This window comes from Notolabrus celidotus, chromosome 2 (genome assembly GCF_009762535.1).
Source record: "Notolabrus celidotus isolate fNotCel1 chromosome 2, fNotCel1.pri, whole genome shotgun sequence".
Classification (NCBI taxonomy): Eukaryota; Metazoa; Chordata; class Actinopteri; order Labriformes; family Labridae; genus Notolabrus; species Notolabrus celidotus.
Window position 1 is genome coordinate 11,642,386 of NC_048273.1, and position 27,581 is coordinate 11,669,966.

The following is a 27,581-nucleotide window of genomic DNA, read 5'->3' on the forward strand; positions in this document are numbered from 1 at the left end:
TGTATTTTTCAGCCTCTTTAATGCTAGCTGTACCTCAAGGACATGCTAGTTAGAGTAGGGCCTGACAGATATCTGATATGGTTCTATGATTTTTGTGCTTGAAACAGACCTTTGGTAAAGTCAAAAATGTCTTGTCCAAATGAACACAGAAGTCTTCCGTACAAACATATTGAATTGTGATGAGATAGCCCAGCTGCACTCTTAGAAATGTAAACTGCTACCAGGAGCTTTTGTTGCAAAGAGTTGAAGACCTCCATCATGGCTGCTAGAGGGTATTGCATTCACCTTCAATATGTAATTCAAGGACACAAAGTATAATCAATCCATTATAGACAAGAACAGTACTGATATATCCCTCCTCTGTACTTATTGCTTATGGCATTGAACAATCCTTCCACTACCTCAGGCTGGTGGCTGAAATCCAGATAGCCTGCTGGTGCCGTCACGCTCTATTTGAAGGTATCTTGACCGCTTATGACTGTAGCCAATAGAAGAGGCCCTTTACTCTGGACTGTGGACCCCATCTTGGGCCCACTCCTCAGACCACATGAACCAAGGTTGAGTACCTCATCTACAAAGACCAGTCTTGGTGGCACCCTGCTCAAGTAAGAGCTCTTCTCTCTTTGTGTATTTCAGATAGACTATTCTTTTCAGTCATCCCACACAGCTGCAATTGGCTGCAGAGAGCCACTTAATTGTCTGCCAAGTCGTCTGGGTGTCCATGAAGGACACAGTCTCATAGCGGGTGGGCCGACAGCATGGGTGACTGCTCACCTTCTTCCCAGAGATGCTCCCGTTGTCCATAAGAGACTTGAGGGCCAGGTCATAGTTCCTGCGGGAGCTATAGCATGTGCCAACACAGTATTTAAAGAGGATTATCTCGTCTGAATCATAGCCGAGACCGAGATCACGCACCCGCATCTGTTTTTTCTCCATGTGACAGTCGCGGCTGCTCTTGGTCCTCTTGCGGTTCCTCCTTGATGTTCTGGGTAAGTTTGGTTGATGAGGTGAGCGTGGCCATCTGCTCAGCTGGATTTCCTCTTCCTGTGACCACTCATCTGCAAGACAAAACAAAGGGAGACCTTCGTATCAAACTTCTATTGATATTCTATAACTACCAACATGCAGAAATCAAGGTTCTGATGAGTAGTTTTTCCCTGACAGTATCAAAAAAAGACATTGTGGTGGAAGGAAGTGCTTACTTCATGTTTCTGATTAATTCACCTCAAGCTTTGGTGCTTTATCATTGGGCTGTCATTGCATTACTGTGTTAAGGTGACACACTAGCTGTTGGAACAAACTGAAAAACAGTGAGGGATCAAACTTAAGTGAGAACTAATGGCTTATCAGTAATAGAGCAATAGGCAGTTTAATTTGATAGAAGAGAGAGCAAGGCAGGATAATCCTAAAATATGTGCCAAGTTTATTTGTTACCTTTTTTGGTTACGGCTCCTCGTGCAGCATGAGGTTTCTGCTATGGAAACATTCTTTCCGGGTTATGTGTTAGATTTCTGCTGGAGTATAAAATGTCCATCTTATGGAACATCAAGTGTCTGATTTATGACAGTCCTACACTACTGATCAGTGTTCACGAAAAAGTCATATTAAAGGCAACAAAAAGAAGACATATAATCATCTTATGAGGACAATTCAGCCTTTTTTAACCAAAAAGTAACCCTTTATGATCACGTACTATTCTCTGACTCTGTCCTTGTGATAACTGGTGCTAACCATTAAGTGAATAAAGGGTTTATTGAGGACAGTGGAATAATATAGATAAAGAGAAACACATTACTGCAGCCTTAAATGTTTAACCGACACAGATTTAAATTCAACTTTTATGTATAGAGTTGATTCTTAATGATCAAGTCCCTGTTTTGGATAGTGTGATAGTTTACAAATGAATTTCAGTGAAAATATGTCCTGGGATCAAAATACAAAAAGATCCATAGCTAGAGCAGAGAGGGTAGTTCAGCATATATATTGCATCCCTCATTTCAGTACAACTATATCATTTTTGTACTAATAGAGTCGTATCACAAAATTGCACCGCTCTGTGCAACATGCTGCTTTAATAAACGGATCTTCCTATACTACAATCACAGTGACAGAGGAAGTCACACTTTACATAGCAAGAGTTTTCAAAGAAATTGTGTTACTTTCATTACTTCGCCACATGCTGAGAGCTGTGATCAACTCACAAATTCCTGTGGCATATAAACATAACTGGCATGTCAGATGTGCTGGTGGATAATCTCTTTGTTTTGAATCTGTCCAGATATGAGCTGGAAAACATTATCAGAGTAAGAAGGACAGGGGAAATGGTTTTATTTCTGCATGAGCTTGACAATCACATGCCACATAGTCTGTGATAGCAAGTGCCATCCTAATCATGCTGTTGAATGGTGGGTGGTGGATTGAAAGTAGCTTACACTAATAGACTCAACAAATGGGTCTGCATTAAGTTATAGGGGTACAGCTGGGCTCTCTTGCACTATGCTGTTAAAACTACGTTATCTTTGATAGTATCTCCCACCCTCAGACCGAAGTGATGATGTGATACAAAGTTTGATCAAAAGGCATTGTGTTCCTCTACAGTTCTGCGGATGATCTGTGAAATATAAGAACTACACTGCAAACAAGAGTCTCTATTAACAGCAATAATGTAGACAAAATGACCTGCATCATTATCACACAGATCCATGTTATGAAACATTGATATCTGCAAGTGCTGCATTATTGCCAAAATCATCTCCCAGCTCATTGTCATGGGTTGCTTCTGTTTTGTGTTTTCTTTGTGGTGTCATGGCTTTTATTTCTGGTTTCACTTTGTGTGTTTCTTTGATTCATGTTCTGTGTTTTATCTGTTGCTGTTCTTGTGTGTTTAGTGTTTTGTCTTGTTGCTACCTGTGTTTTCCTGTGGTCTTGAGTTGGTTTTCAGTGGTTTACTTTTCTAAATATTTTTGTGTGAAGTTTTGTGTTACTGCCTGTGTTTCCCGCCTTTGTGATTGTCTTCACGTGTGCCTTGTTGTCCTCACCTGTGTGTCCTTAATTACTGGGTTACCCAGTGTGTCTATTTAGTCTCTGTTTCCTCCCTTCTGTGCCTGTGACGTGTGTTTGTCTGTGGTCTTCAGTGTTGTTTTCCGTGTTCTAGTGTTTCCTGTGTTTCCTGTGTTTCTCGAGTTTTTGTTGTTTGAAGAAGTTTATGTTTTATCTCAGTCTAAGTTTACTAAATCCTTTTTATTTTGAATCTGCACCTGGGTCCTCCCCTTCCTTTCTTCACATGTGACACTCATGGGTCGCAATTTCTCATCATGTCAATCGAAGCATGTGGAGACACAGATCAGATTTTAAAGTGGGCTGTATGGGAATGATCGTGAGCTTCATTTAGAGGGGTCAGAGCATGACAAAAACACAGAAAGATCCACGTTTAAGCGGCTTGTCTGCTCTATAAATCATCCTTAAATCTGTATCTTTGCTGTATTATCATTATTAACTCTGATAAACTTTCTCAGTTAAAGCTAGATCCTCAGCATTTACAATGTGTAACATACTGTGATAAAATATTTGCATTTTACATATTTTCATTTTCTATAAATACTGTAGATTTCAAATAAACACAATTAAAAAAATGCTGTATTTCTATTTTTATCTTGCTTATTTGTTTACTCCAGAATTGGATCAACTTTAACACTTCCCCCTGTAATCAATAAAGTATGTCTGTTCAGCTTTGTGATTAGCTCTTAAGAAGAAAAACATTACCAAGAACTTTTCCCTCTATTTTGGAGGACTCCTGATGGTAAGTTGAGGCTGTTCATATGGCATGTCTGCTTTGGGCTTTGGAGACTCAAAGGTGAAAAACTTCTCACACTCAAGTTTATGTACTGGATTAGAAAGGGGTTTCATGAGCCAGCAGGGGAGAGCATGTGTGATTAAATTGAAAGCAGACATGAGCGTTGAAACTGGGAGTGATTCCTCTGGTTATCAGCTGAGTGGTGCAACATGTACTGTCACTATGCGGGGTCATTACCAGGGGAGCGAGCTGTTGGCTGAACTCCAACAGGAGCTGAGTTTGCTTTTTTCAGTTGCCAGGAACATTTCAAACAAGATTTACCTTCACCGCAGTACAGACCTGGCCCAGGTGTTTGACTGATTTCTACTTCCTGACCTGTGGATGGCTGAACCCTGCATTTTCTCTAAATGCCTCCATGTAGTCTGCTCCTTAGGGAATGGTTATTAGCAGTGTAGAATGATCATTTACAGCAGCAGTGGTGCTTGTCAGTTCATGCCTTGATGTTTACCAAAATGAAAACTTGTAATCATGGGGAAAAGAAGAGCAAAAAAATGCATAGAAATATTCCTCGGGCGAAGAGCACAGGATCCATTCAGTCAGTCAGCCCTGCTCAGGTACATATTCAGCCATGTTAAAACATGCCACATGGGTTTCCATTATAATGTAATTACACAACTATTTCCATGTTACAATTGAATGGGCAATGTTCTGGCAATCATGTGTGACTGTACTAAATGTTATTATTGTTTTGAAGTGAGACTGCTGTCACGAGAGCATTTCGGTGTGATGCTCCAGGGTTTCAGTGTGATAACTTTCATCTCTTTCATAAGTGCAGTTTAGGAGGAAAGAATGGAGGTAACTTTTGGTGAGGTTTGCCACACAAACACGACATCAGTACCACCAGTGAGTGACACTATGTGGAGTAACTGCTTCAAGCACAATATTGTACAGTAACAGCTTATGTACTTCAAATTCATATAGGCTTAGAGGAGAGGTCCTGTCTCATCAGATGTGAGACTAAAATTAAGCTACAATCTTCAGGAATGGTAAACATAGACAAAGAAAATCACAACGAACAGATCTTACCTTAATTTTACAACATTTTGGTCTTGATTTGTATAAATATTTGCATTTAAACCCTCCAATGGACCAGCAATGCTGTACTATTTTCTATAATTTTTGCACTTTTTGTTTCTATTCAGCAGTTTGTTGTTTTATTCATTTTGTCATATGTTCACAAATTGTTTGTGTTAACCTTCTTTTTTGATCAATAAGTGTCAAGGGATGGCTTATTTTAACAGCTCACTTATTTCACTTTATTAGTATGTGTTCCATTAGATCAATGTTGAATCATTAAAGGAGATAAAGTCTGGTTTGCTTAAGAAACAATTTGACTGGTAGAATAAACAGCCACAACGCATGGTCATTCATCTCATGAAGCTGGGACGAACACGACTATGATGCATGGCAGAAACCTGCACATTGGATTGATTATTTTTACCCTCTTACACTGGGGCTCTTGTTCAGTTGACCAAGGCCATACTCAGTGTTGAAAACTACCAGGCAAATCTCCAGAGGCTATATTAGTCATCCAGGAGTGACACATTGCTATTTTATGACCCCCACTTCAGATTTATAAAGCTTTGTTTTCAACATCTTAACTGCAAAAAAAACTGAGTAATGTTACAGTGACAGATGAAAATGAAAAGAGCCTGTCTAAAGCTTATAGAGGTCTTGCAGTGTATGCCTGCAGTCAGCCGACGTGTCGTGGCCCCAACACAGAACTTAGAGTTTTTTATTTCATGTGTCCCTGCAGGAATGTCTAATAGAGTTTCCAAACACACTCCCTTTTTTCATCTATGCATTAGTTGACACATCTATATTTCTGATGATAACATGTAAAGGCAAAAAAAAGCCTTTCAACCAATATAAGTTTTGAAGTTTTCTTCAACTGATCTGCCTTCTGAATCAAATCTTTGCAACTAGAGAATCAAAAGCCCATCGGACTGTCCCCAAGGAGTGCAAAACTTGAATAGTCCATATGTGTTTTAAATTATATTGATTCTTTATAGATAACAAATTATAACCATTTAGTATCAGTTGATTGTTAAAACTCAGGGTGTGGCTCGCTCTTGGCTATATGAAGAAAGGGTTGAATTTAGGAGACTTTGTTTTAACACCACAAAACATCCTGGGTGGAGAATGGGGTGAATGAAAAGGTAAACAAAGCTTGTGGTTTCAGTGCAGTTTCCTGTGCCACACCAACATTTAACATCGGTTTCTCCCAACCATGACCACAAAGATTTCCTAACCTTGATAGGGTGCGTATTTTGACCTACACTATAACATGTCCCCAAACAGAGCCAAAAATATTTGTGTTTAAATCAAACTTAAACTGAGAAGGTGACAAACTGATGGCATACAAAATGAAACACTAACCAATGGCTTCAGGCCAGGGTGTGTGGAAGTTTCTGTCCGGCTCTGAATCCTCTGAAGGAGACCAGGAGGGGTGCCTGAGGACACGCTGGAGGTCCGACTGAGCCTCTATATTGTCCTCTTCAGAAAACACATCTTCCACCAGCATCAGTAATGACGCCACCACCCAAAGCATCACCTGGACATTACAAGAAAAAGTTACAAAGCCGTAGTGTTGTCTATTTCATGCAAGGAAAATAATATGAATTAAAATGTGACATTAGTAAGATTACTCAAGTATTTGCATTCAATTATGCTAAGTACCCAATGAAATGGTTAATTTTGGAAACAGTAAAAAAAATGTTATTTTGAGGCTGTAGTACTAAAGTGGGCGGCCCAGGTTAGATTCCAACCTACAGCCCCTTTCCCGCATGTTGCTCCCCAGTTTCCCTGCTCAATCCACCGTTCCTATTCTCTGTAAATAAAGGCTAAAAAGATTTTTTTTTTTAAATGTTACTTAAAAATTTTTATTTTAATATAATGATATTCTCCTGTGAGTTTTATCTGAGTAAAATAAATTCTTCTTCTAAAGGTTCAAGAAGTTTTAGAAGTTCTTCTGTTCCCTTCTATTGTACAATGTGCAGAAATAGAGTGAATGTACTGAGTTTATTTTCTTGCTGCAAATACAACAGTGTGTCAGTGTAAAAAAGCATACAAATACACTATTTATTGTGAAATACATCAAAGTATGCTAGCACTACTCTCATCATTTCATAGATTAAAAAGTATGCCGTCAGTGAAAGCTGCAAAGCTTCAACAACATACAAACGTCAATCTACACTTAATTGAAAACTTAATGACAACCAATATTGCTCTTTTTAATCTTTGAGAAACAAGACAACAGTTTATTCTGTTTATCAATGAAATATGCATAAGACCACCAATAGGACTGTACTTGATGCCTGTGTCAGACACTCACTATAGTCCTTATGAAAAGCCGTATTGTGCTATAAGGGATCTGAGAACCATAAATGTTTGCCATCCTTTTTTGCTGCTCTTGTAAAATGAGAGATAGCCGAATGTTAACCTGCTACTAACAACCAGATGAAAACTAATTTGGGATGGTCTTCCATCCCTCAGTCTTTAGGGGTAGGAGACCAGTAATGTCTTGGGTGATAGCCTGGCAATAAATTAACAAGAGATTTCAATCTGCACCAAAGTGGAAACTGACTTTGCCATCCCTAAAGTGATACCACGAGGAGCAAGTATTTGCATTTAATTTGGTCATATACAGCATGCATACATTGTGGAAACTGAAAGCTGCTGTGGGTAAGCTGATCCATCCTGTTCTGTCAGCTCTTTCACATGGAAATTGTGTCTGGGTTCCCTGTGTCTGGCTTTAAGCCTATAGAGGCCCTGTCTCCAGAGCACTGTGGGATACCTTCAGCTGACACCTGCACCTCTTTAATTACTTAATTGACATGTGACACCTCCTCTCTGTGCAGGTTAGCTTAATATTTTAACATCACTTATAAAATGAGTTTCTCTGCGGTGTCTGGCAGAATGTGAGGACCGGATCGAATGGGCAATGTAGTGGAAACTGGCTGCTGATGAAACATATGCTGATAGACTACCCGCAGAACCTACTGGCCTACTTTCCCTACTGATTGTCAAACATTCACAAACTTACCTTCCAGTTCTTCAGGTGATGCTGGGTAGTCGACACTTCCTGCCTCCACCAGGTTTTTCCATCTGAAAAAAAAAATAATAACAATCACAAAAATGTAAACCACTGGTTGTTCAGTAGTCTGAATGTTCTTTTTAAATACCTTTTGGGATGTTCCCTCAAGTTGTTCCAAGGATTTTTGGCTTTCCCTCATGTTAATAACAAGGTACAACAGCTTCTGTGTGATATATTATGATCAAAAGACTTTCGCTGATGATTGGTGCTGTGGTTTACTGTAGTGCCTGAGAGCTATTTCAGTTTATTGTGATAAGATGACACTCATCACTCCGAGAGCTTGTCAGAGAAAAATGTTGTAAATGCCTCCCGGTGGTTACAAAGACATGAAGCTCTGAGGAGTTTTTTTTTTAATCAGAATCCGGCTCATTAATTGAGGGAAGTAAAAATGCTTTTATCCAAAACTCATAAATCTTTACACACCTTAGTAATGAAATATCCAACTACTGAGGCAATCCTTTAACAAAGTGTAAACAAATCAATCCCCCAAGGAACACAATTCACTCTGTTTGACTTTCAGATAAGTTCATTCACATCTGGAGCCATCACTGTTATTCTTTGGTCCACACTCAGGATTTATTTTTCCTAAAGTTGTCTAGTCCCCATCTGTGATTTGACCCTGACATGTCCTGGCCAGAAATCTCAAATATTACCACTGAAATTGACACACTGTTCATTTTGACCTTTCTTCTCCTGCGCTGCTGGCTGCAACACAACAGCAGCTCTGCTACCAATCAACAGTCTGCAATTACAGTTTGGTAAAGTGTAACACTGGGCATTCATTTTATGACAGTTTGCTCTTGATTGAATAGACACAATGCTATTTCTTTCATCTCTGTGTTGACTTTGCTGGATTTTGATTTTAAAGCCAGTATGACCTTAACTTGTCTTGGACTTTTAATTAGTGGTTGCGTCTCCAGTTCTGCATGACGACTCCTAAAAGTAAGTGTGCGACACAGCCTGAGAGTTCTCTTGATTATCATTGTTGCTAATGATAAATGCTGTCTTTGTAAAGATTGATAGCACGCAGTGATACACTCCTTTTAGTAGACCAACAAAATGCTCATCACAGTATCATGCTTCAACATTAAAGCTACTTCATCACTATGAAGAACAGGAGATTTTTTTGGGATTAAAAATAATGTAGCAGAGTCAAATATGCACTCACTCTATCTCTTATATCAGGAGCTCCAAAGCTTTTTAGTCTGCGACCTGCAAAATAACAGTGCCAGAGACTGGAAACCCCAAGAGTCCTGAGGTGGGTAAATGTTGCTCACAGCTGTATGCAAAACCAGCATATTTCTTTGTAATTTTAACAAAGGCTTGAAGCAGCATAATTTGCTCAGGGGTCATGTGGTCCTGTGGTCCTGTGGTCATGTGGTCATGTGGTAAATGGTAAATGGACTTGTACTTATATAGCGCTTTTCTAGTCTTTCTGACCAATCAAAGTGCTCTTACACTACTCGTCACATTCACCCCTTCACTCTACATTCACTCGCTGATGGTAGAGGTTGCTCTATAGTGAAGCACCATTCGTATCGGCTAATCTCATTTACACTCATTCACACACCGCTGAACAACAGAGCAATTTTGGGTTTAGTGACTTCCTCAAGGACACTTAGGCACGTGACTGGACCACATGCCATCCTTCCAATTGATAGACGACCGACTCTAGTCACTGAGTCACAGCTGCCCCCATGTGGCAAAAAATTAAAGAAGAAACTTGATGTTGTTTTATTTACATGGTTTTATCTAATATGTTGCTACAATCTTAGTTATACATTTTTACAACAATGGATGAAATATGCAATTTTAGATCATTCTACATTGTTATTGTTTTTCGGAAGGCATCTCACGACTCCCCATAAGTGTCTCGCAGCCCCCCAGAAGATTCCCATCCCCACTTTGGGAACCACTAGTCTAATGTGCTGTATATAAACCAAACCAGGACAGTGTTACAAACTAACAGCAGGCGAATATGAGGATTTGGGTACTAGCATTAAATTATGATATTCTTTTCACATTAACAGAACAACAACTTTTTAACTTTGTTTATACAGAGGAGGACACTGGGCTGTTATTCCTTAGAGGACAGAAAGATTTTATAAATGATTCTAGTACATGTAAGGGTCCTCCCCTTATGACAAACATTTCAGGGAAACTTCCATCACTTCCTTGTTTTAAAGACTCCCTGTCCCATTAAAAGTGGCTAACCATAGACCTTTCTGGAGTCCCTGAGCTCCATTGTTTGTACAGGTTCCTCTGCATGGCCTGCTGCTGTGGACGTTCCAGACTCCAGCTGCTATGGACGTGCCGGACTCCAGCGGCAACAGCTGCTACTACTACTACTACCAGTCTCAACACTTTCATCTCTCTCTCTCTCTCTCTCTCTCTCTCTCTCTCTCTCTCTCTCTCTCTCTCTCTCTCTCTCTCTCTCTCTCTCTCTCTCTCTCTTTTATTCTCCTCTATCCCTCTTTCCAACCCCAACTCAGTCGAGGCAGATGGCTGTCTAACATGAGTCTGGTTCTGCTCGATGTTTCTGCCTGTTAAAGGAAGATCTTCTTTGTTGCTGTAACTTGCTAAATACTGCAAGGTGCAATGCTCATGGTGGATTAAGATGAGATAAGATCGAATCCTGTCAGTAAGAGAGGACTGTATCGTATCCAGTCTTGATGTTGGGTCTTTGTTAATAATTTAACATAGAGTATGGTCTAGACCTGCTCTGTTTGTAAAAGCGTTTTGAGATAAGGTTTGTTGTGATTTGGCGCTATACAAATAAAGATTGATTGATTGGTTGACTTGTCCGAACGCAGCTGATCAATGTATTAACAGACACTGACATAATCAATATATTCTCAGTTATTATCTATACACCACAATCCTTCCATCATCTATAACTTGTACTGAACATATGCTTTGACTGGTGGCCATTTAACACGATGGATAATGTGGTTTAGTGACACATTAAAACTTGCACTGTATGCTTTGCTGACCATGCTATTGTCAGTGATCTGTTGTTAAAAAGCAATGCTGTGTTTGTTAGAGTACTGACTTTATGAGTTGATGGCAAAAGCTTTTGTTTTCAGTTTATAGTCCTGTATAGACTTTACAAGTGCTGATATTTGATATCAGGGCACGAAGACCTTGCTGTTACATCTACTTTAATAGGAATTTGACTTGGGATTGCAAAATCCATCTGTAGTTCACATACTGTAGTCGGGCTCAAGGAGTGGATGCTGAAGGCCGAATAGGAGACAGAATGCTGTGATGACACAGCTTTATGCAGCTCTTGTTTGCAAGGAGAGATAAGACCAGTTTTAAAATGATTCACTGAAAAAGAATTCACTTGATAAAAAGTGTAATAATGGGGTCTAACAAAAACGAACCAAACATGCGTCATCTTTGAAAGGTACTGGGATCAATGACAAAGTATCTAATACAGCTCATAGAACATTTCATAGAATGACAAAACAACACAGAAGCTAAGAGCTTTACTCCCACTAATAAAAACATCCGTGGGTCTTACTGTTCAGGAGAAATAGTCCAAGCTTCTGTTATGTAAGTGGAGCCATCCAACAAGACACACACAAAGATCAAGTTCCTTATTTTCTCTTGCCTATGGTTAGGGTTAGGTTCACCAGGATGCAGAGATAAACTAACACAACAGAATAAAATGTGTGATTTTGTTTCATGCTGCTTTAAAAGCTTTTTGTTTTCTTGTCACTGAATGGTTGTAATGTGTCCCAGGTTCTTTCAGTAGTGCAGGCACGGATAAAGACAAGGGTACAAAAGGTGATATAGATCAGATTACACAACACTGGCAGTGTGTTTTGTGTATACGCACGTGGGGGGATGGATTATGGCCCGCAATGGCACACTTCTTTCAAGTTTGCATACCCCTGTTATGTAATCCACTGTGAGAACAGGAGTTTCAAACAATTACCAGTTTCACTTTAATGTATCACAGGATGTAAGCAAGGCGGCAGTGTTTTTGAACAGGTTCTTGGTACTGGAGGGCTCCAAGAGGTTAAGTTATTATAGGCGTTGCCAGTAAGGAGTTCTGTAAAGTGATAATCTAAATTTTAAGCGATGACCATCAAGGAATTGCAGTGAATGAAACCAGTTAAGGTGAAAATTTAAAATGAAGAAATAGTAACGCTGTTAACTTTAGCAAAACGACCAGTAAGACGAGAGGGTCAAAGGGGATTCGCTGATTAGCTGATTAGGTGATTCTGTAATTCGATGAGGAGGGGTTTTAGTGCAGGGTTGTCCAAGTGGCTGGATCATAGACAGTAAAATATATGGATGTGACGTACTGTAGTTTCTCACCCATTGGGTTCTGAAGCAGAGTTTTGAAGCCTATTGTTGGCATTGGAATGCTGACTCAACCCAACTTTCAGTCACCCAACAAGAGGCAAAGAGGGGAAGTTAAGGTGGGCTTTTAGTCTCCTCACTAATAGCTGGTGTGCTCGCCTATCATTCAAGTCACTAGTCAGCTATCCAGACCATTTTCAATCTTTGTACCAGGCTGTAAACATGTTAATTCTTGTTCTAAAGATTGGCTTTTTCCATGGGTGTGTATGTGGTTTTATGGTGCTTCTAGAGAAAACCTCAGGTAGACACTCAAGGAAGCGCTGTTTTTAGCATTTCCACATCGGCTTCATTTCTCAAGACCGGAGGTTGACGCTTGAGATGGATCGGTAAAACCGTCAGAGGTGGTTACTCTTGATGAAAATATATACTCTGTAAACCACTAATCCATTAACTCAGACGTAAACCTGTTGAAGTCTGGTGGTCTGCCCCCCTCCTGCTGTAACAGAGAGGGTTCCCACATTGCAAGTCCAGTAAAAGATTTAATCCAAACACATTTATATCTATTAAGATCCACGGATTACTGCAAATCTACAAAGGCCTTATGCTCTTGTTCAAGTTATCTGAGATCCATCTTACCCTGTAAGAGCAGGGTTTGGCTCTTCCTTCTTTCTCAGGTAAACAACCTCAGCATAATTACTCCTAGTGATGGGAAATCCATCTCTATTCAGTGATTCAGATCATTTGGCTCAGTAAAAACTGTCTCTTTTGGCTCACAAACAGATCTTCACAATAACATTTGGTCTAACAAGAACTGGCTGTTAGAGCCAAGGTGGTTCGTGGCTAATGCATTAGCTACTTCCTCCGTCAGTGTAGATGCTGTCTACTGTCACAGTGCTGCAGTCCTGCAGTGAAGTCAGGTAACATGAAAATTATGAGGTTAAAGACAACTGAATTTCAATAGAAGTGAAAGGTTTCAATAACCATATTTCAAATTAATGTCCACATTCAAAAGTAACAAAAAAGTGACACTGATAACTAACGATAAGTGGATTGACAAACGTGCCCATTTCTGAAAACCAGTCCTAGTTGTTGCTACTAAGGGGTAGACTCCAAAGACAAACAGGAAGTGGTCTTACAATCACTTGTAAGATCTGGGAGCCACTACACATCAAACCATTTTCAATTGTGGAAGCCTTTTAAAACCAAAAGAGGGGGAAGTGTTGGTGTCCAGTTAATGTGTCAGTTGTTCAAGAAGATGTGGCTGTTTTAGTTGGTAAGAAGGTGGTGCCAAAGACAGGGTTTAGCATGGCTTGCACTAAAAATGACATTTAAAAGTGAGAAGGGAGCACTTGACAGCAAATAAGAAATGGAGGTTCTTTTGAAATTATGCATTGAGCAAAGTTGAGGTTCCCTCGGAGTGAGAAGAGTTGGAGTTAGGTACAGCAAGGGCAATTAGAACTGATTTCGTTGCAGACTGAAGCAGATTTTATTCCTATAAAATTCCATGAAACTCAAGAGATGTAGAGAAGCCATCCATCTTTTTTGCAGACAGTGGGAGAACAAAGGTCAGCGCTGGCAGTCTGCAAGCAGGTGGTGTTGTTAGAGGGGAAATGATGTGGAAATTGTCCATGAGATCTGAATCTGAAACTGGATTTTAAGGTTACTGTACAAAGTCCAGCAGTTCTAACAGGGTGTCTGGGGCTACTTTTTCAACCAAAAGTAAGCATGCCTGAAAATATAAGCGCATCGCCTGAAACACCAGAGAATTGTAGGAGGTCATGATGGAGAAAGAAGGACTTTATAACCATTGGTGATGTGTGCTTTGGAGAGCCAATACGTTTTTCCCAGCTGATCTGATCAGGGTAATGACATGATCATTGTCAGAGAAGAGAAGGGTTAAATCTTCACTCTGAGTTCAGCTATTGATAATGAGAATGGATCTGACATTAAATACTGAAAAATAGATGATCACACTTTACTTCCCAAAGTATTACAACTACTCGCAATATTAAGGGGGCCGCTGTAGAGGTTATGAAACTGAAGATGAGAGAATGAGCCAAACATGAGGCCATCTTCGACCTTCATTGCGAGGAGGCGGTCCAGAGACTGTGGTCATTTAGTGGCAGACAATAGATTTTGACATTGAGCAGATGTGTGTGTTTGTTTGGTAATTCTGGGTGGAAACTTTCTGCAAGGTCTTTGTTATTACCATCAGTTATTTGTTTGCAAAAGCAGGAGATAGGTGAAGGATGAAACTGATAGGATGACCAAAGAGAAAATAAGATAAGAACAGGGTAAAACTGAAGGTTATTATATGAGCTAGAATGGGTTGGCAGCAATGGCTGGAGTTAGGGTAAAAAGTAAGCTTACTGCTGTGATGGCTGTTTAGGAAGGGCTGACTGTTAGGATTGTGGTGCCAATAGCTTCAGCAAAGAAATCCTGAAGGCTGCTGATGCTGAGAGGCAGGATAACCTGAAATTCTTGTGCCATAAGCAATTTCTAGAGCAGGCTGCTGTGGTGAAAATGGATAGCAGGGGTCATTGATGCCTTACTCTTTTAGCAAGATTTCTAGTATTGAGAGGTGGGGGGAATGACATCAAGTTATCAATCGCCCTGATAAAAGCTGGTGATGTTCATATTGCAAGACCTGGTGGAAGGCAGGCGCCTCTGGAATTCATGCATTGAGTTCTATGTCAGAAGTAGTGGGTTGAATCTTCACTGGAGGTGTTAGCTGTTGTGCTTTTTGTTGTAGCTGAGGAGCTCCAACTTAACTGCTCTCTCTGCTATCACTGAACTTAAAGATATGTTTGGACTGTCCTCATAAAGGTAGCACTGACGCTATGGCTTATTGGAGTTTGCAAGATAAGTCCATCCCGTAGGTAAATATGACTTTGCTTAAAGAATGTTAAACTATGTTAGCTGTTCCTAGCTGCTATGGTTTGTGTGCTTCTGGGTTCTGAGGAAAACGTGAGAGAGAAAGAGGAGGAGGGGGTTAGATTACAATTTATGTGCCAGAAGAGGAAGGGTTGACGGATGGTCTTGTTTCTAAAACTCTACTATGCAGCATTGTTATGACATAAGACTCTAACAAAATATAATACAATCTGTATTGTGTTTGAGAAAATCTTGGACAGGTGTGCAGAGGTCTGAATGAAAAAAGTATGAACTTCTTTCTGAATATCTTCATGACAGGTTCAGTTCATTTGAAGTACACCAAGGTATTAACCAAAGATTTGCCACTTGATGCAAAGGAAGTGGATCAAGTCTCAGCAGAATCTTTCACAATTAAATCATCTTGTTGCCTCATGAATATGTCAACTCGGATTTCAAATGTATTGATGTGAATTCAAGTGCAAATTGCAAATCTATCATTTCTCATAACAACCTTTCAAGCCCACAGCTATTACATAAAAAATAGACCGCAGGAGTGTTTAATAAGACATTGAGTCCATTGTATTCAAAGCCTCCAAAGTCAGTTACATATCCTTCCACTGTGCATAAACACAAGCATCCAATCACACATGCTTTGGAACCAAATGGATTCAATCCATGTTTATGTGTCAGCAGAGACAGTTAAGCCAGCACCCTGTCAGCACCTCTCGATAGATGTCTTCAAGACATTTTTATATAAATTGAGCCTTAATAAATGAAGTGGGGCTGTTTGGATTTCCCAGTGCGAGCGTGACTGGTGTGGAGCAGATGTTATTGTAAACTCTGCACCAGGCTGACAGCTCCCACCAGCAGATGTATGGAGGGAGCGTTTTTTTTTACCCAAAAGTTAGAGTCTGTATAGTTTGTTTAAAATCATTTTGACTGAAATCATAAAATTCAAATTTAACATTTTTTCAAGACTTTGGATGCTACAGTTTGTCATGGTTACAGGAGGTTACAGAAGCTGCTGATTAGAACAGTACTGTCAGGGGAGTCTGGGAGAGGTTAGCTATGTTTACATAAGTGCCTCGAGCCATCATTCCTAAAACTCACTGTTCATAGAACTGAACTGACTCCATATTTCCAGAATGATCCTTTGCTTTTATATAAAGCCCCTAACACTATTTAGCAAAAGACAAATGAAAGCAGAACTTCATACATCACTACCTGCTTTTATGTTCTACTTGGGCTGAACTAGTTCCCACAAGCTGATACTGTGCAACTCCTGAAGACAGAAAGAGACAGCCAGGGTGCGGACAAACAAACAGCCCCTATCCTGGTTCAAGACGCACTCCAGCAAAGGAAAGCTGTTGATGACAATACATAGACCATATCTATACCTTCCACTTCGGTTGGTACAATCTTTTCTGCTGAAAAAATACAACAAATCAGTATTTTGCAGCCAAAGAGAGAAAAGTAAACACAGGAAGGTGGACACTCTTTCTCCCAGCATACTCTTGTTGTGGGTATTTGTATTTCAACCTACAACGCACTTCCAATGAAGCACAAAAAACTTCAAAAGTTCAGATAATGATCACCATCAGAAACAACGAAGAAGTCACTGTAACTGGAAAGGATCTTACCATTCTCAGATCCATTAATACTATTATCTCACTGCTTGTCTACACAGGAGGTATTCACTTTGGTCAAGCTTTCAGTCATCTGGTCTGACACCTTCCCCCTCACTGCAGCCTCAGTCATTAAAACCACAATACAAAAATGTTCAGCATGTTGCTAAGAGACCTGTTTGCTTTTGTAGGCCATAAAGAGACATCACTATCAATTTCAGTCTAAATCACAGGTGGTGAAAACAAGTCTTTTAACTGGTTGATTTTTTAATGTCACCCTTAAATTGAATTCCAACACAGAAAAAAATGAATGTGTGTATAGGGTTTCCATTTCTGTTTGGCAGATAGCAATATAGACTTTTTATGCTAACAGTTTAAAGCTTGTCACTAGAGGGAAAAAGTTCCTTCATACCTCAATGAAGACCAGTGAAAGGGTTTTTGATTTAGATGTGAGAGAGAAAATGTATTTCCCAATGAAAAACATTTATTTTTGGTTAATTATGGTGTCTTATAACAAAAAATAAATGAAAAAACATCACAAAATGCATTTTATTCTACTTTTTTTCATGTTACATTTTGTGTTAAAGGTCCTGTGAGGAACTTTTGATTGTGTTCTTTTTGTCGCCCCCTGCTGCCATTCCCCTTATCCTGTACATGTGTTAGTAGTGTTATCTAGCATATAATCTCACCCTGCTTTATTTCAATGCTCATCATAAATCTTTACCATGGAAAACGTAAAGAAAGGCAATTTCTGTTGTGTGCAGTTTATCAATTTAACTGACACCTGCCCCTACAGGTAGTACTTAGCATTACAAATAACTGTGTAGCAGAGTCTTTCTTATCAATGGTGGTCTCATTTTCTTTTGAAGGTCTTAAAGAAGCTATATTACTGTCACTCTGTTTCGTAATCAGCTAAAAAACTCCTCACAGTAGCTTTGAACTAGTCAGTTTACATCATCTGTCAACCTGTGCACCAGCAGTGTCCAATAAAGTATACACATCAAACTATCCAAAACAAACATTAAAAAACACGAGCATGCAAGATGTGCTGTTAGAAGTCGTGTCAGAGAAAAATGATTTAGGTCCTTGATACTGTTTCACATTGTTTGACGTCCAGTATGTCTTTAAAGGAAAACAGTTCAAGGAAACACAAATGCAAATGTTTGTTGCTGGTGACTGCAGCACTGCAGATCCGTCTCAATGTCAAGGTCTTATGCTTAAAGCAGCCAGATACATAAATTAGCGCTGTGTGATAAATGTGTGTTGCTGTATTAATGGAACCTTTATAGACATTACAGCAGATCTAAATAAGACACACAGGTGGAAGTGTTTCCATGCCTGCCAAACTTAACTGCTCGTTAGCACATTTTGCAATAAAGCAGACCACTGCTACACTGCTACTCCAGGCTCACAGCCCATAACTTTTTAATGCGGCCTTTCAATCACTGCCATGAGTTTTTTAAGGTGGGATGTTAAAACACCCAATTTTCTTTCTATAGGACGTCCTATTAAAATTGTATTCTTGCTACGGCTTCATTTAAACACACAATGTTCCAGTTCTTGTAAAGACACGTGACATTACGTGATCAAGACGTGCTGCTCTGGGGATCTTCACCAGGAGAGACTAAATATTGTGACTTGTTCTGTAGTTCCCACCAGTAAAAAAGGAAACCCATGAACCCAGGGGAGCTCATAGCATATGACATAAAAGAATTGAGGGTACAAATTGTAATAAAATGTTTAAGTTGGTGGTAAATAAGTTTTTTTAAATCCTTAAGCTGACCAGGAACTGTCTCACGTCTTGAGAGGGCATCTCTTTGAACCCTGCTGATCTAAACAACCCAAAGTCTTGAAAGATATGGAAAAAAACGTCTGCCTAGCATGTTAGCATCCTCCCTTTGTGGTTCAGCTATTTGATACAAAATAATGTTTTCTAGTTATCAGTGTAGCTTACAGCTGTGACACTAGCACTGTGACAGTTACATTTTCCCTGACCTCAAAAATCCCTTTTGCCTGCCTGTGTGGTACTTCAGTTAAGACCAGAATGTACTATGAATTGGTTCAAGGGAGCAAAACAAGAAAATGTTTATTCAAATAAGGCAACTCAAAACATGTTGGTACATTTGTGGAAATTGGGTTTGGATGTTGTACTGAGAGTAGACTTGTTAAAACCACATCTGTGTGTGATGCAAAGTCCATCTGGCAACTAGGTTATTCTGTGGGCAAGGTAAGTATGCGGAGGAACTGCACATAAATGATAGGGAAATGCTGATATATGAAAAGATTGTGGCAGCATAAAAATGCTTCAATGGCTGAATAAATCAAGACTTTGGATATGACTGACACATGATTGGCACAACACTGGGAAAACTATTTTCAATCTCTACAATCTTGGGAATGTAACTATACATTTCTGTAGATTCAACATCTGCTACCATCTGACTGATGATTCTCTGGCTGTTTTTTCACAACTTAAAACTTGACCAAGTCAAACTAATAATGTGATATCTTAGAGGATTCCTTCCCACTCTCCCAGTTGTTGTAGTCATATGTTAAAGTGAATGGCTCCACTGTTCCAGAGTAATGTGACAGACTTCTTCAAAACACCTCTGAGAGCCATATTTGACTTCTATAGTCATATATTGTATATGCTGCAACCCTTTAAATTTAGCATCACTGCATGAGAAAAAAATGACGGTGCATTTTAAAACACCCACATATTCCAAATACGAATGGGTTGTTGCTCTTGCATCATCAAAATAATTATCTTACACTTAATTAAAAACCTCAAATCTGACTGTAAAAGGTAAATTGACTTTTACTTATATAGTCTGTCTGACCACTCAAAGCGCTTTTAAACTACTCATCACATTCACCCATATTCTCTCATTGATGGTATAGGCTGCTACATAGTAAGGACCATCAGTATTAGCTAGTCTCATTAGTACACATACACACACGCCTGAACGGGAGTAATTTGGCTCAGTGTCTTGCTCAAGGACACATCGGCAGCCGGAGCTGGGATTGAACCGCCAACCTTCTAATTTATAATTGACTGACTCTACCCACTGAGCCACAGCCACATGACATTATTAACCTCAGCTTAGACATTTATGACGTGTAGTTAGTTACCAATGTTAAGTTTGTCCGTACACATGGTATTAGTGAGCAACAACATTCACTGACCTATTTTGGATATAGAGAATATAGAAGTAATACAGTTTCTATGGTGTTACAGGCATACCAAAATCTGATTTCAAAGTGTTTTTTTGAGCAATAAACTTAAAAGACATGTTTTTGGGACCTCTTGGACCAATATATTTTGATGAAAAAGAGCATAATATGTCACCTTTAACACCCCAGAAAAAGTTTATTTATTTAAGTGTTTAATCAGTTATTTTTTAACCTCTGATTTAAATTGAACTACTCAGTTTGGAAAAGACCTCATGAAAAATAACAGATCAAATTGTAGTAGGTTGTAAGCTTCTTTCAGGGATTTGAATATATATATATATTTAATTTGGGGTTTTATTTTTTACATAATTCATTTAATTTCTATCACAAATGGTCCCATAAATATTCACTAGAATGCAAGGAATTAAGAGTAAGGTGCTCAAAATGTCAGATTACAGATTAAAAAATGCAGAAATCCATGTATAAAGAAATCATTTGTATTCAAAGAATTGAATGAATTTGTTCATTTTTTTTGTTGATTTGTTTTTGAGCTATTTGAATTAAATCAAATATTTTTGGGTGGGATGTGCTGCCTGATGGCTTGTGTGTTTTGGGCTGATTGGGGCGATGGAAGGGGTGGGATCTCACTCCTGGTTCTTCTGTCTCTGCTGCTTGTATTGAGGAGTCATACACTTCTTAAACCTCCTCCACAAAGAGACTTTCTCCATCTTGGGTGTTTCCTTGACCATCTCCGGGGTTGTCTGGATGTTCTCAGATGTCCCCTCGACCATGGTTGGAGTGTCTCCCTCACCGTTGACCTGGATTGTATCTAATGTAAGGGAGGGCTCTGCCTTCTCCTCACACATCAGCGCCTTTATTTCCTCATGGAGCCCCTCCACCTCTTCCTTTAGCACCTGACTGACTTGCTCCTGATCTTCTAGTTTGGAGGCCAGCTCAAGGCAGCTTCTGGTCTTTTCTGTGAGCTGGTTCTTCAAGTGCTCCAGCTGCTCTCTGTTTGTCTTCTCTATGCTGAAGGTCTCACTCTGCTGGTCCATGAGCTCCTGCTTCAGGGAGTCTTGTTCTCTCTTAAACCTTTCAATCAGCTTCCGGTCTTTGATGGACATTTCCTCAAGCTGATTCATGACCACCTCCATTTGTGTCTGGAGGCTGTCAGCCCTCAACATCTCAGCCTGCAGCCTGTTGTTCAGACTCCCCTGATGCTTTACTCAAGACCTCTTCCTGCAGGGCCTTCACCTTCTCCTCCAGGGAAAGTTTCTCTGCCTTCAGTGTCTCAACCTGCTTTGGGTCTTGGCTGGCTACCTCTTTAAGCTTACACCTGAATTTCTCCAGTTCTTTTTGGAGGGTGTCGGCCTTGAGTCTTTCAGCCAGCAGCTGGTTGTTTTTATGTTCAACACTATCTTGAAGCTGTTGAATCTTGTCTGTATTATCTGTTTCCTCTGATGCAATACTCCAGACCTCTTCCTGCAGGGCCTTTACCTTCTCCTCCAGGGAAAGTTTCTCTGCCTTCAGTGTCTCAACCTGCTTTGGGTCTTGGCTAGCTACCTCTTTAGGCATACACCTAAATTTATACTGTTCTTGTTGGAGGGTGTGGGTCCTGAGCCTTTCAGCTCGCAGCTGCTTGTTAAGAGATGCAATGACACCTTGGAGTTTGTGCATCTTGGCAGTTTTATTCGTCGCCTTTCTGATGGATTTATTTTGAATTTCTGTCCATTTTCCAACCTCTCCAGAAGTAACTCCAGCCAGGTCTGAAGTACTTTCCTCATCAGGGACCTCCTCATCCTCCTCCACGTTGATTGGTTCTTCTGTTGGATCCCACATGTAGAGCCTCAGCTTCTTTTTCATCTCTGCCATCTCCATCTTCATCGCCTTCTTTTCCTCCTCATGAGCCCTCAGCTTATTCTCTATGGCCTCCATCTGCAGAGTGGTGGTGAGGTTTCTGCTTACTGCCTCATTCAGCAGGACCTCCATCTCCTCTTTTGGATCTTCTTTCTCTTTTGGTGCTTCTTTCTCAACAGGCTCTGCGCCAGCCGGGAGTTGTGCAAGCTTTCTGTTTTGCGCAGAAATTACACCTAAGAGCTCCTCTTTGGTCTTCAGCGAGTAATAAAACATATCCTGTGGTACGCAGTAGGAAGGATTAAGGTGTTTTAGTTCTTCTCTCATCTGCTTGATCTGCTTGTCACACTCGCTGTGAACCTCATCCACTGATGTCTCACTGACGCTGGGTTTTGGTGGCACTGCTTCCTTCTTCATCTCTCTCTCCTTTTTCAGAAGCAAGTCCAGTTCCTCAGTGTGTTTTCTGAGACCTGCCTCCACCTCCCATCTTGGAGGGGGTCTCTGATATCCTGGATTGTAGGCAGGATAGTTGTGGGGATGCTGGTGGCCACCTTCAACCTTTTGGTAAAAGGTCCGGTGGTAGTAAACCGAGCGGCCTTTCTCCCCCCTTTGATAAGGCATCTTAGCTCCTGGCTGAGTGGGGCGCTGGCTTATGAAGCCTAAGCCTGATTTATACTTCTGCGTCGAATCGACAGCGTAGCTTACGCCGGGGGTCTGGGTAGCTCCCGTACATATACAGAGGTCTACGCACGTAGCTGACGTACATCTCCTCCAAAGTGTAACTACGCGTAGGATCGACGCGGACCGCAAGCCCTGTGATTGGTCCGCTCGGCTGCATTGTGTTTCCCACATTTATATCACTTTCGGGATCCCGGACATCGGCTGCACATAGGCCGTGTATTTCATCTCCTCCTCTCTATGCTTCATTTAATCATGCCTGTATGATAAACAACAACATGTATCAGCTGTAGTAAAGTAAACAGAGATCGTAGCGGGGCCAGAAATTTGTAACGGGTATAATATTGCCGAAATTGTATTAGTAATTGCGTTACTTTTGTAACACGTTATTCCCAACACTGACCAAGACACGTCGACATACTGACAAATAAAACAACAAGAAACACAAAATCTGTGACCAATCGTTCAGACAGGTCCTGCTGCAGGCGCCTCTCCTTTAGGATCAGATTCTGGATCCAATTCAGAGGGTTGAAGTAACGCGGGTCTGTGAGCAGCCGTGTATATTCAGCCAACATGTAAACATTAGATCAACATGCTGGACAGGCCACATCCACTTCCTGAGGGGGCGTTGTCAGAAAGTTCATTCTCATTTAAAGGCACAGACACAGAAAACAGCCTGTTCTGAGCAGGGCGGAAAAAGAGGGGTTTACAGCAGGGCTCTAAATTAACACCAGCCAACCCGCCAAATGCGGGTGAAAATTTATTTTGGCGGGTATTAAAAATAGTGATAAATTAGGCACTACACCATCTATTATGACGCGGGAGTGCGATTTCTATGGGAAGGCAACCGTCGAGGCTTCCGTACTTGGGAAGTGGGCGCAGTTTCATCTACACTGGGTTGGAAAAGTAAAAACAAGATGTAAACCGAATTAAACTTTTAGTGTTTGAAATAGTTTGGGTTTGTTTTTTTAGAAAGATGAATGATGACAGGACTTACCATGAAGACGACTGTTTTACTCCTGATTATTTTATTGAATGGATAGCGTGTGTGTGTGTGTGTGTGTGTGTGTGTGTGTGTGTGTGTGTGGCAGCTGACACATTTAAGAACGAAGAGCATTCATTCACATGAGATCAAAACCTGTCGGTACGTCTGGAGTTATTAATAATTAATGTAACAAGCCAGTTCTTGCCCAGGCTGCGTGTTACAAAACGACCAAAGTTAAAGTTGATTGAAAACAATTAGTAGGTTAAACAGTGTGCGGTCTACGATATTGAATATTTTCCATCATCTGCATCAGACACAGGCGCAGGTTCGTCTAAGCCCCCTGCGCCCCGACAAAGACCTGGCTGGTATATGCTGCCACCCCCCCCTTAGAGTACACACAGACAGTTTCAGGCTGGGGTCTCCAGCGCAGCTTGTTTTGAGAGCAGCCACATGTTTGGTTTTTTTATAGCGATCTTTAGGTCTGAAATCTTCCCCCTGAATGTAAATAATTACTTTTATTAAGGCCTCTAAAAGTTTCATATCACGGATCAATAAGTTTGTTTTTAATCCAAGGATTTTTAAATCAAATGTTTAAACTTCAGCTGGAGTTCAGATTTCAAACCCACGTTGCTGACTGCTGCAGTGATTTCATCCAGACGTGTTTTTTCTCATGGGAAAATGGAACTGATTTAGATGGGGGCTCTGAGTCAGAGTCCGAAGACAGTTCAGAAAGCTCTGAAGATGTTTAGCCTTTACATACTGTTCATATTCAAGCATTTCACAGTATCCCCCTCATAATTAGTCTCTATACATAATGTATAGAAAATACATAATTTTGTGCATTATCTGCACAAATCCATGTAGAAAGTTGTAAAATATTTCCATTTTTGTATATTCAGGATCACATTAAGATAAATCGTCAAATTTCTTGTTAAAAAGAAAAGTTTGAATGTTTTCTTCTTTTTTTGTACAAAAAATGGGCCAAATTAGACCCTTAATAGTATGTAAGGGTTAATGAGTAATGAAATGTTAGGATCATTTTTGTATGTACTGAAGTTTCATTTTATCATTTTAATTGGATATACATTCCCAACTAAAGCATAAGATTCATTTAAAGCTTTAGTAAAATTATCAAATGAATTCAGTGGCTCTAATAATCGGTCTTTTTGCATGGAAAAAATTGGGCTAGTGGAAATTCTGATTGGCTGGTAACTTCAGAAACTTACCAGCCACATTGGCTGGTGATCAAAAAAGTTAATTTAGAGCCCTGGTGTGCATATAGATAAAGTCACAACATACATCTGTTATCTTCAGTACTTCTCTGTCCTTGTCCCTTTTGTAACCTATATGAGCTTGTCAAAATAAAAGCTTATCATGTAAAAGCATCTAATGTCACATTCCTCCCACGTGTAGTTTTCTTGGCAAATAGGCTCTAGTTCTGAGAACAATACAGAGAACTGTTAAATATTGCCTTAACACATTACAGTGATGTACCTAAAATAGACACTTGGACAGGAAAGCAAGTCACTGCTTAGCTGAGGCTCAGTCCAACAAATCGTTTTCTGTAATGTTTTCCCAAAATGATTCTCCACTTCCGTTTAATCAGAGTCTGCTCTCTCTACAAGGCAGAGTTGTTATCTTAATTTTCTTAAAGAAGTGAAAGAATGTAGGTAATGAGAAACAGACAACGCTACTATCAAATAAGTTACAGGATATAAAAGCATAGTGTTTTCCTTGTATGGTACAGTATATCCATGCTGGAAGCTGCAGATGCTATTTAAAGAGGAGAGGAAAGAGTAAGAGGCTAACTGAAGAAAGACTCAAACCTGGTCTCTGATGTGTTTATGACTCCTTTTATGTAATTCAGCAGAAACTTTTATAATTTCAAAATCATTCCACACTGCAGTGCAAACTATTAATGTCATGATCACTATAGTTTAGTTCAACACACTTTGCATCACTTTAGTGAATTTCTACATGTTTCACTATAATATATTTAAATGTAGGTCCAAAGGACCAGGTGACTGTAGATAAATATTATTACAAGTATTTTGGTTATCATGCATAGCTATAACTATACTAAGCATGTTGGATTGATTGATGAATCTGCTGCCTTATTGGGGGAACTCGATTGTCTGTCAATACATGCCATGGGATATAATCTTTCAAAATAAAAAACTATCTCCCCTGTATTTTCAAAATATTAAATAAATGAGATTAACTGTTTTTTATACAGAAAGATGTTATCATCTATCATACAGTATATTACTTTCTATCTATGGCTGATTTAAATCATGATCTAAATTATAGAGGGAGAAAGATGAAAAAGGTCAGGGGTTGTGAAGTTGCCCCTCAAATGTCTGCGTCTCCTCATTCTGTTAATGTTCTTGTTTTGGAAGAAAAAATCAACTCATCAAAACAGCCTCATGATATATAATAAGTAGGCCTGTTGTCTGTAAGTGCACGCACAGGAATGTGAAGTATCTGCAGTAGTTACCTTCTTTTCTAAGAATTTGTTTCATGCTAATAATATAGTGATGGCATCTCATAGGCATATCTCTTGTAAGCTGTGAAAACTACTCAAATAGTTTTTTTCTTTAGGGTTTTAGGGAGTCTTCATTAACTTTGAGGCTGACCTCAGGTCAGAGGTAACATATTAATCTTCAATAGTCTTACCTTGGCCAAGTGTGCTCGCCCTACCGATCATGGACGTGAGTGTAAAAAGCAAACTGCTGTTTTTCCTTTGCCGTAATAATCCACACACTCTTCGATCTTCTCTGCGGAGCTCTGCGGTGCTTCCTTGGTTATATCCTGTCTCATAGTGGCGCAGTCCTGATCCCGGTGCTCCTCATGACCGGAGACACTGTCAGGGTGACAGCGCTGACCGCACAGCAGATCCTGCAGGACCCAGCGCACTGCTGTCAGAGGACAGCAGCCGTGCCGTGCAGTGCCGTGCCGTGCCGTGCGTCCTGCTGCAGGACAGGTGAGGGTCGAATGGAGCGTCACAGATATGTGAGTGTGAGCGTAAGTACGCGTCAAAAGGCTGCGATGTCCAACTCTCCAAATTGATCAAGCGTTCATCGTTCCCTTTAAAATAATCCCAGCTCCCGCTACGTGTTTCCACAACTTCACAACACTGGAATAACTCTACGGGACTGAAGGAAGGTAGTGCACATGTGATGATACACATCGAGAGAATGAACTTGCTGGCCACTCCCATCACTTTTTGACGTCACATGATAACAGAGTTTCATTTGGAAACGGGAGCATTCTGCATCTACATTAGTGTAACTATATTCCTTAGATTATAGGATAAAAAAACGGTCAAATCAGTTTGTATTTACATATGCATGAATGTAGACTACATATTGTGCCGTTGCATGGCTGGATTGATTCATCAGGAGGCTCTTGGGTAAAAACATTGTCCCAAACCATATTTAGGTCCTCACATCAACTGTATGCAATGTGCAGATGCTCCTTCAAACCCTAAGTTTATCTTAAGCTGAAAGAAACCAGGACTCCTATGCAGCCTAACAATACGATGGTTGACATTTTATTAAAAAGAAGCAGCATAATATAATATAACAAAGCAATGTGTTCTTGTTTGAGCAATCTGTCTTTTTTAACATTCAACTCCTGATTGGATGGAGACTAGTGAATATTTCAACATGAAGAAATGCAACATAAGACCCCAAACAGGCCCCTTAATAAAACTCCCACTGCAAGTATGAGCCACATATTTCTTCAGCACATTGGGACCTGTCTTATTTTTGCTGTAATTTAACATCGCATTTGCAATTCATAGTAACCTGCAGACAGCAACCGCCATAGTGCCACATCAGAATAAGCTTAAGTTACAATCAGTGTAGAAAATCACAATAATGAAATAAAAAATTGAATAGCATGTATCATAAAACCTTTTGACAGTCTATTTTGTAATAATTAAGATCTCTAACCCTTTAGCAGCTGATTTCACTGGAAATAAATTCAGGTTTACAGTCATTAAAGAGTTGATAATGTTTTTTGTTTGTTAATAGTAACACACTTTATCAAATTACCAGTTTTCAGCTTGGATTACAAGCAGATAGATAGCAATGTACAGAAAATACTACTTAAACTCTTTTTCAT

The 27,581-nt window shown here is 39.9% G+C and overlaps 1 protein-coding gene across 1 annotated transcript; it reads right to left on the bottom strand.

The window, feature by feature from the left end:
- On the bottom strand, window positions 1–26,625 carry LOC117832923 (neurturin). Its single transcript, XM_034712252.1, has 4 exons — window positions 26,130–26,625; window positions 7,899–7,960; window positions 6,233–6,407; window positions 1–1,058 (listed from the first exon to the last, which is right to left on the bottom strand). Exons 1-4 carry the CDS (start codon window positions 26,158–26,160, stop codon window positions 655–657), a joined length of 672 nt encoding a protein of 223 aa, XP_034568143.1. The 5' UTR covers window positions 26,161–26,625; the 3' UTR covers window positions 1–654.
- Window positions 26,626–27,581: the final 956 nt, after the last annotated feature.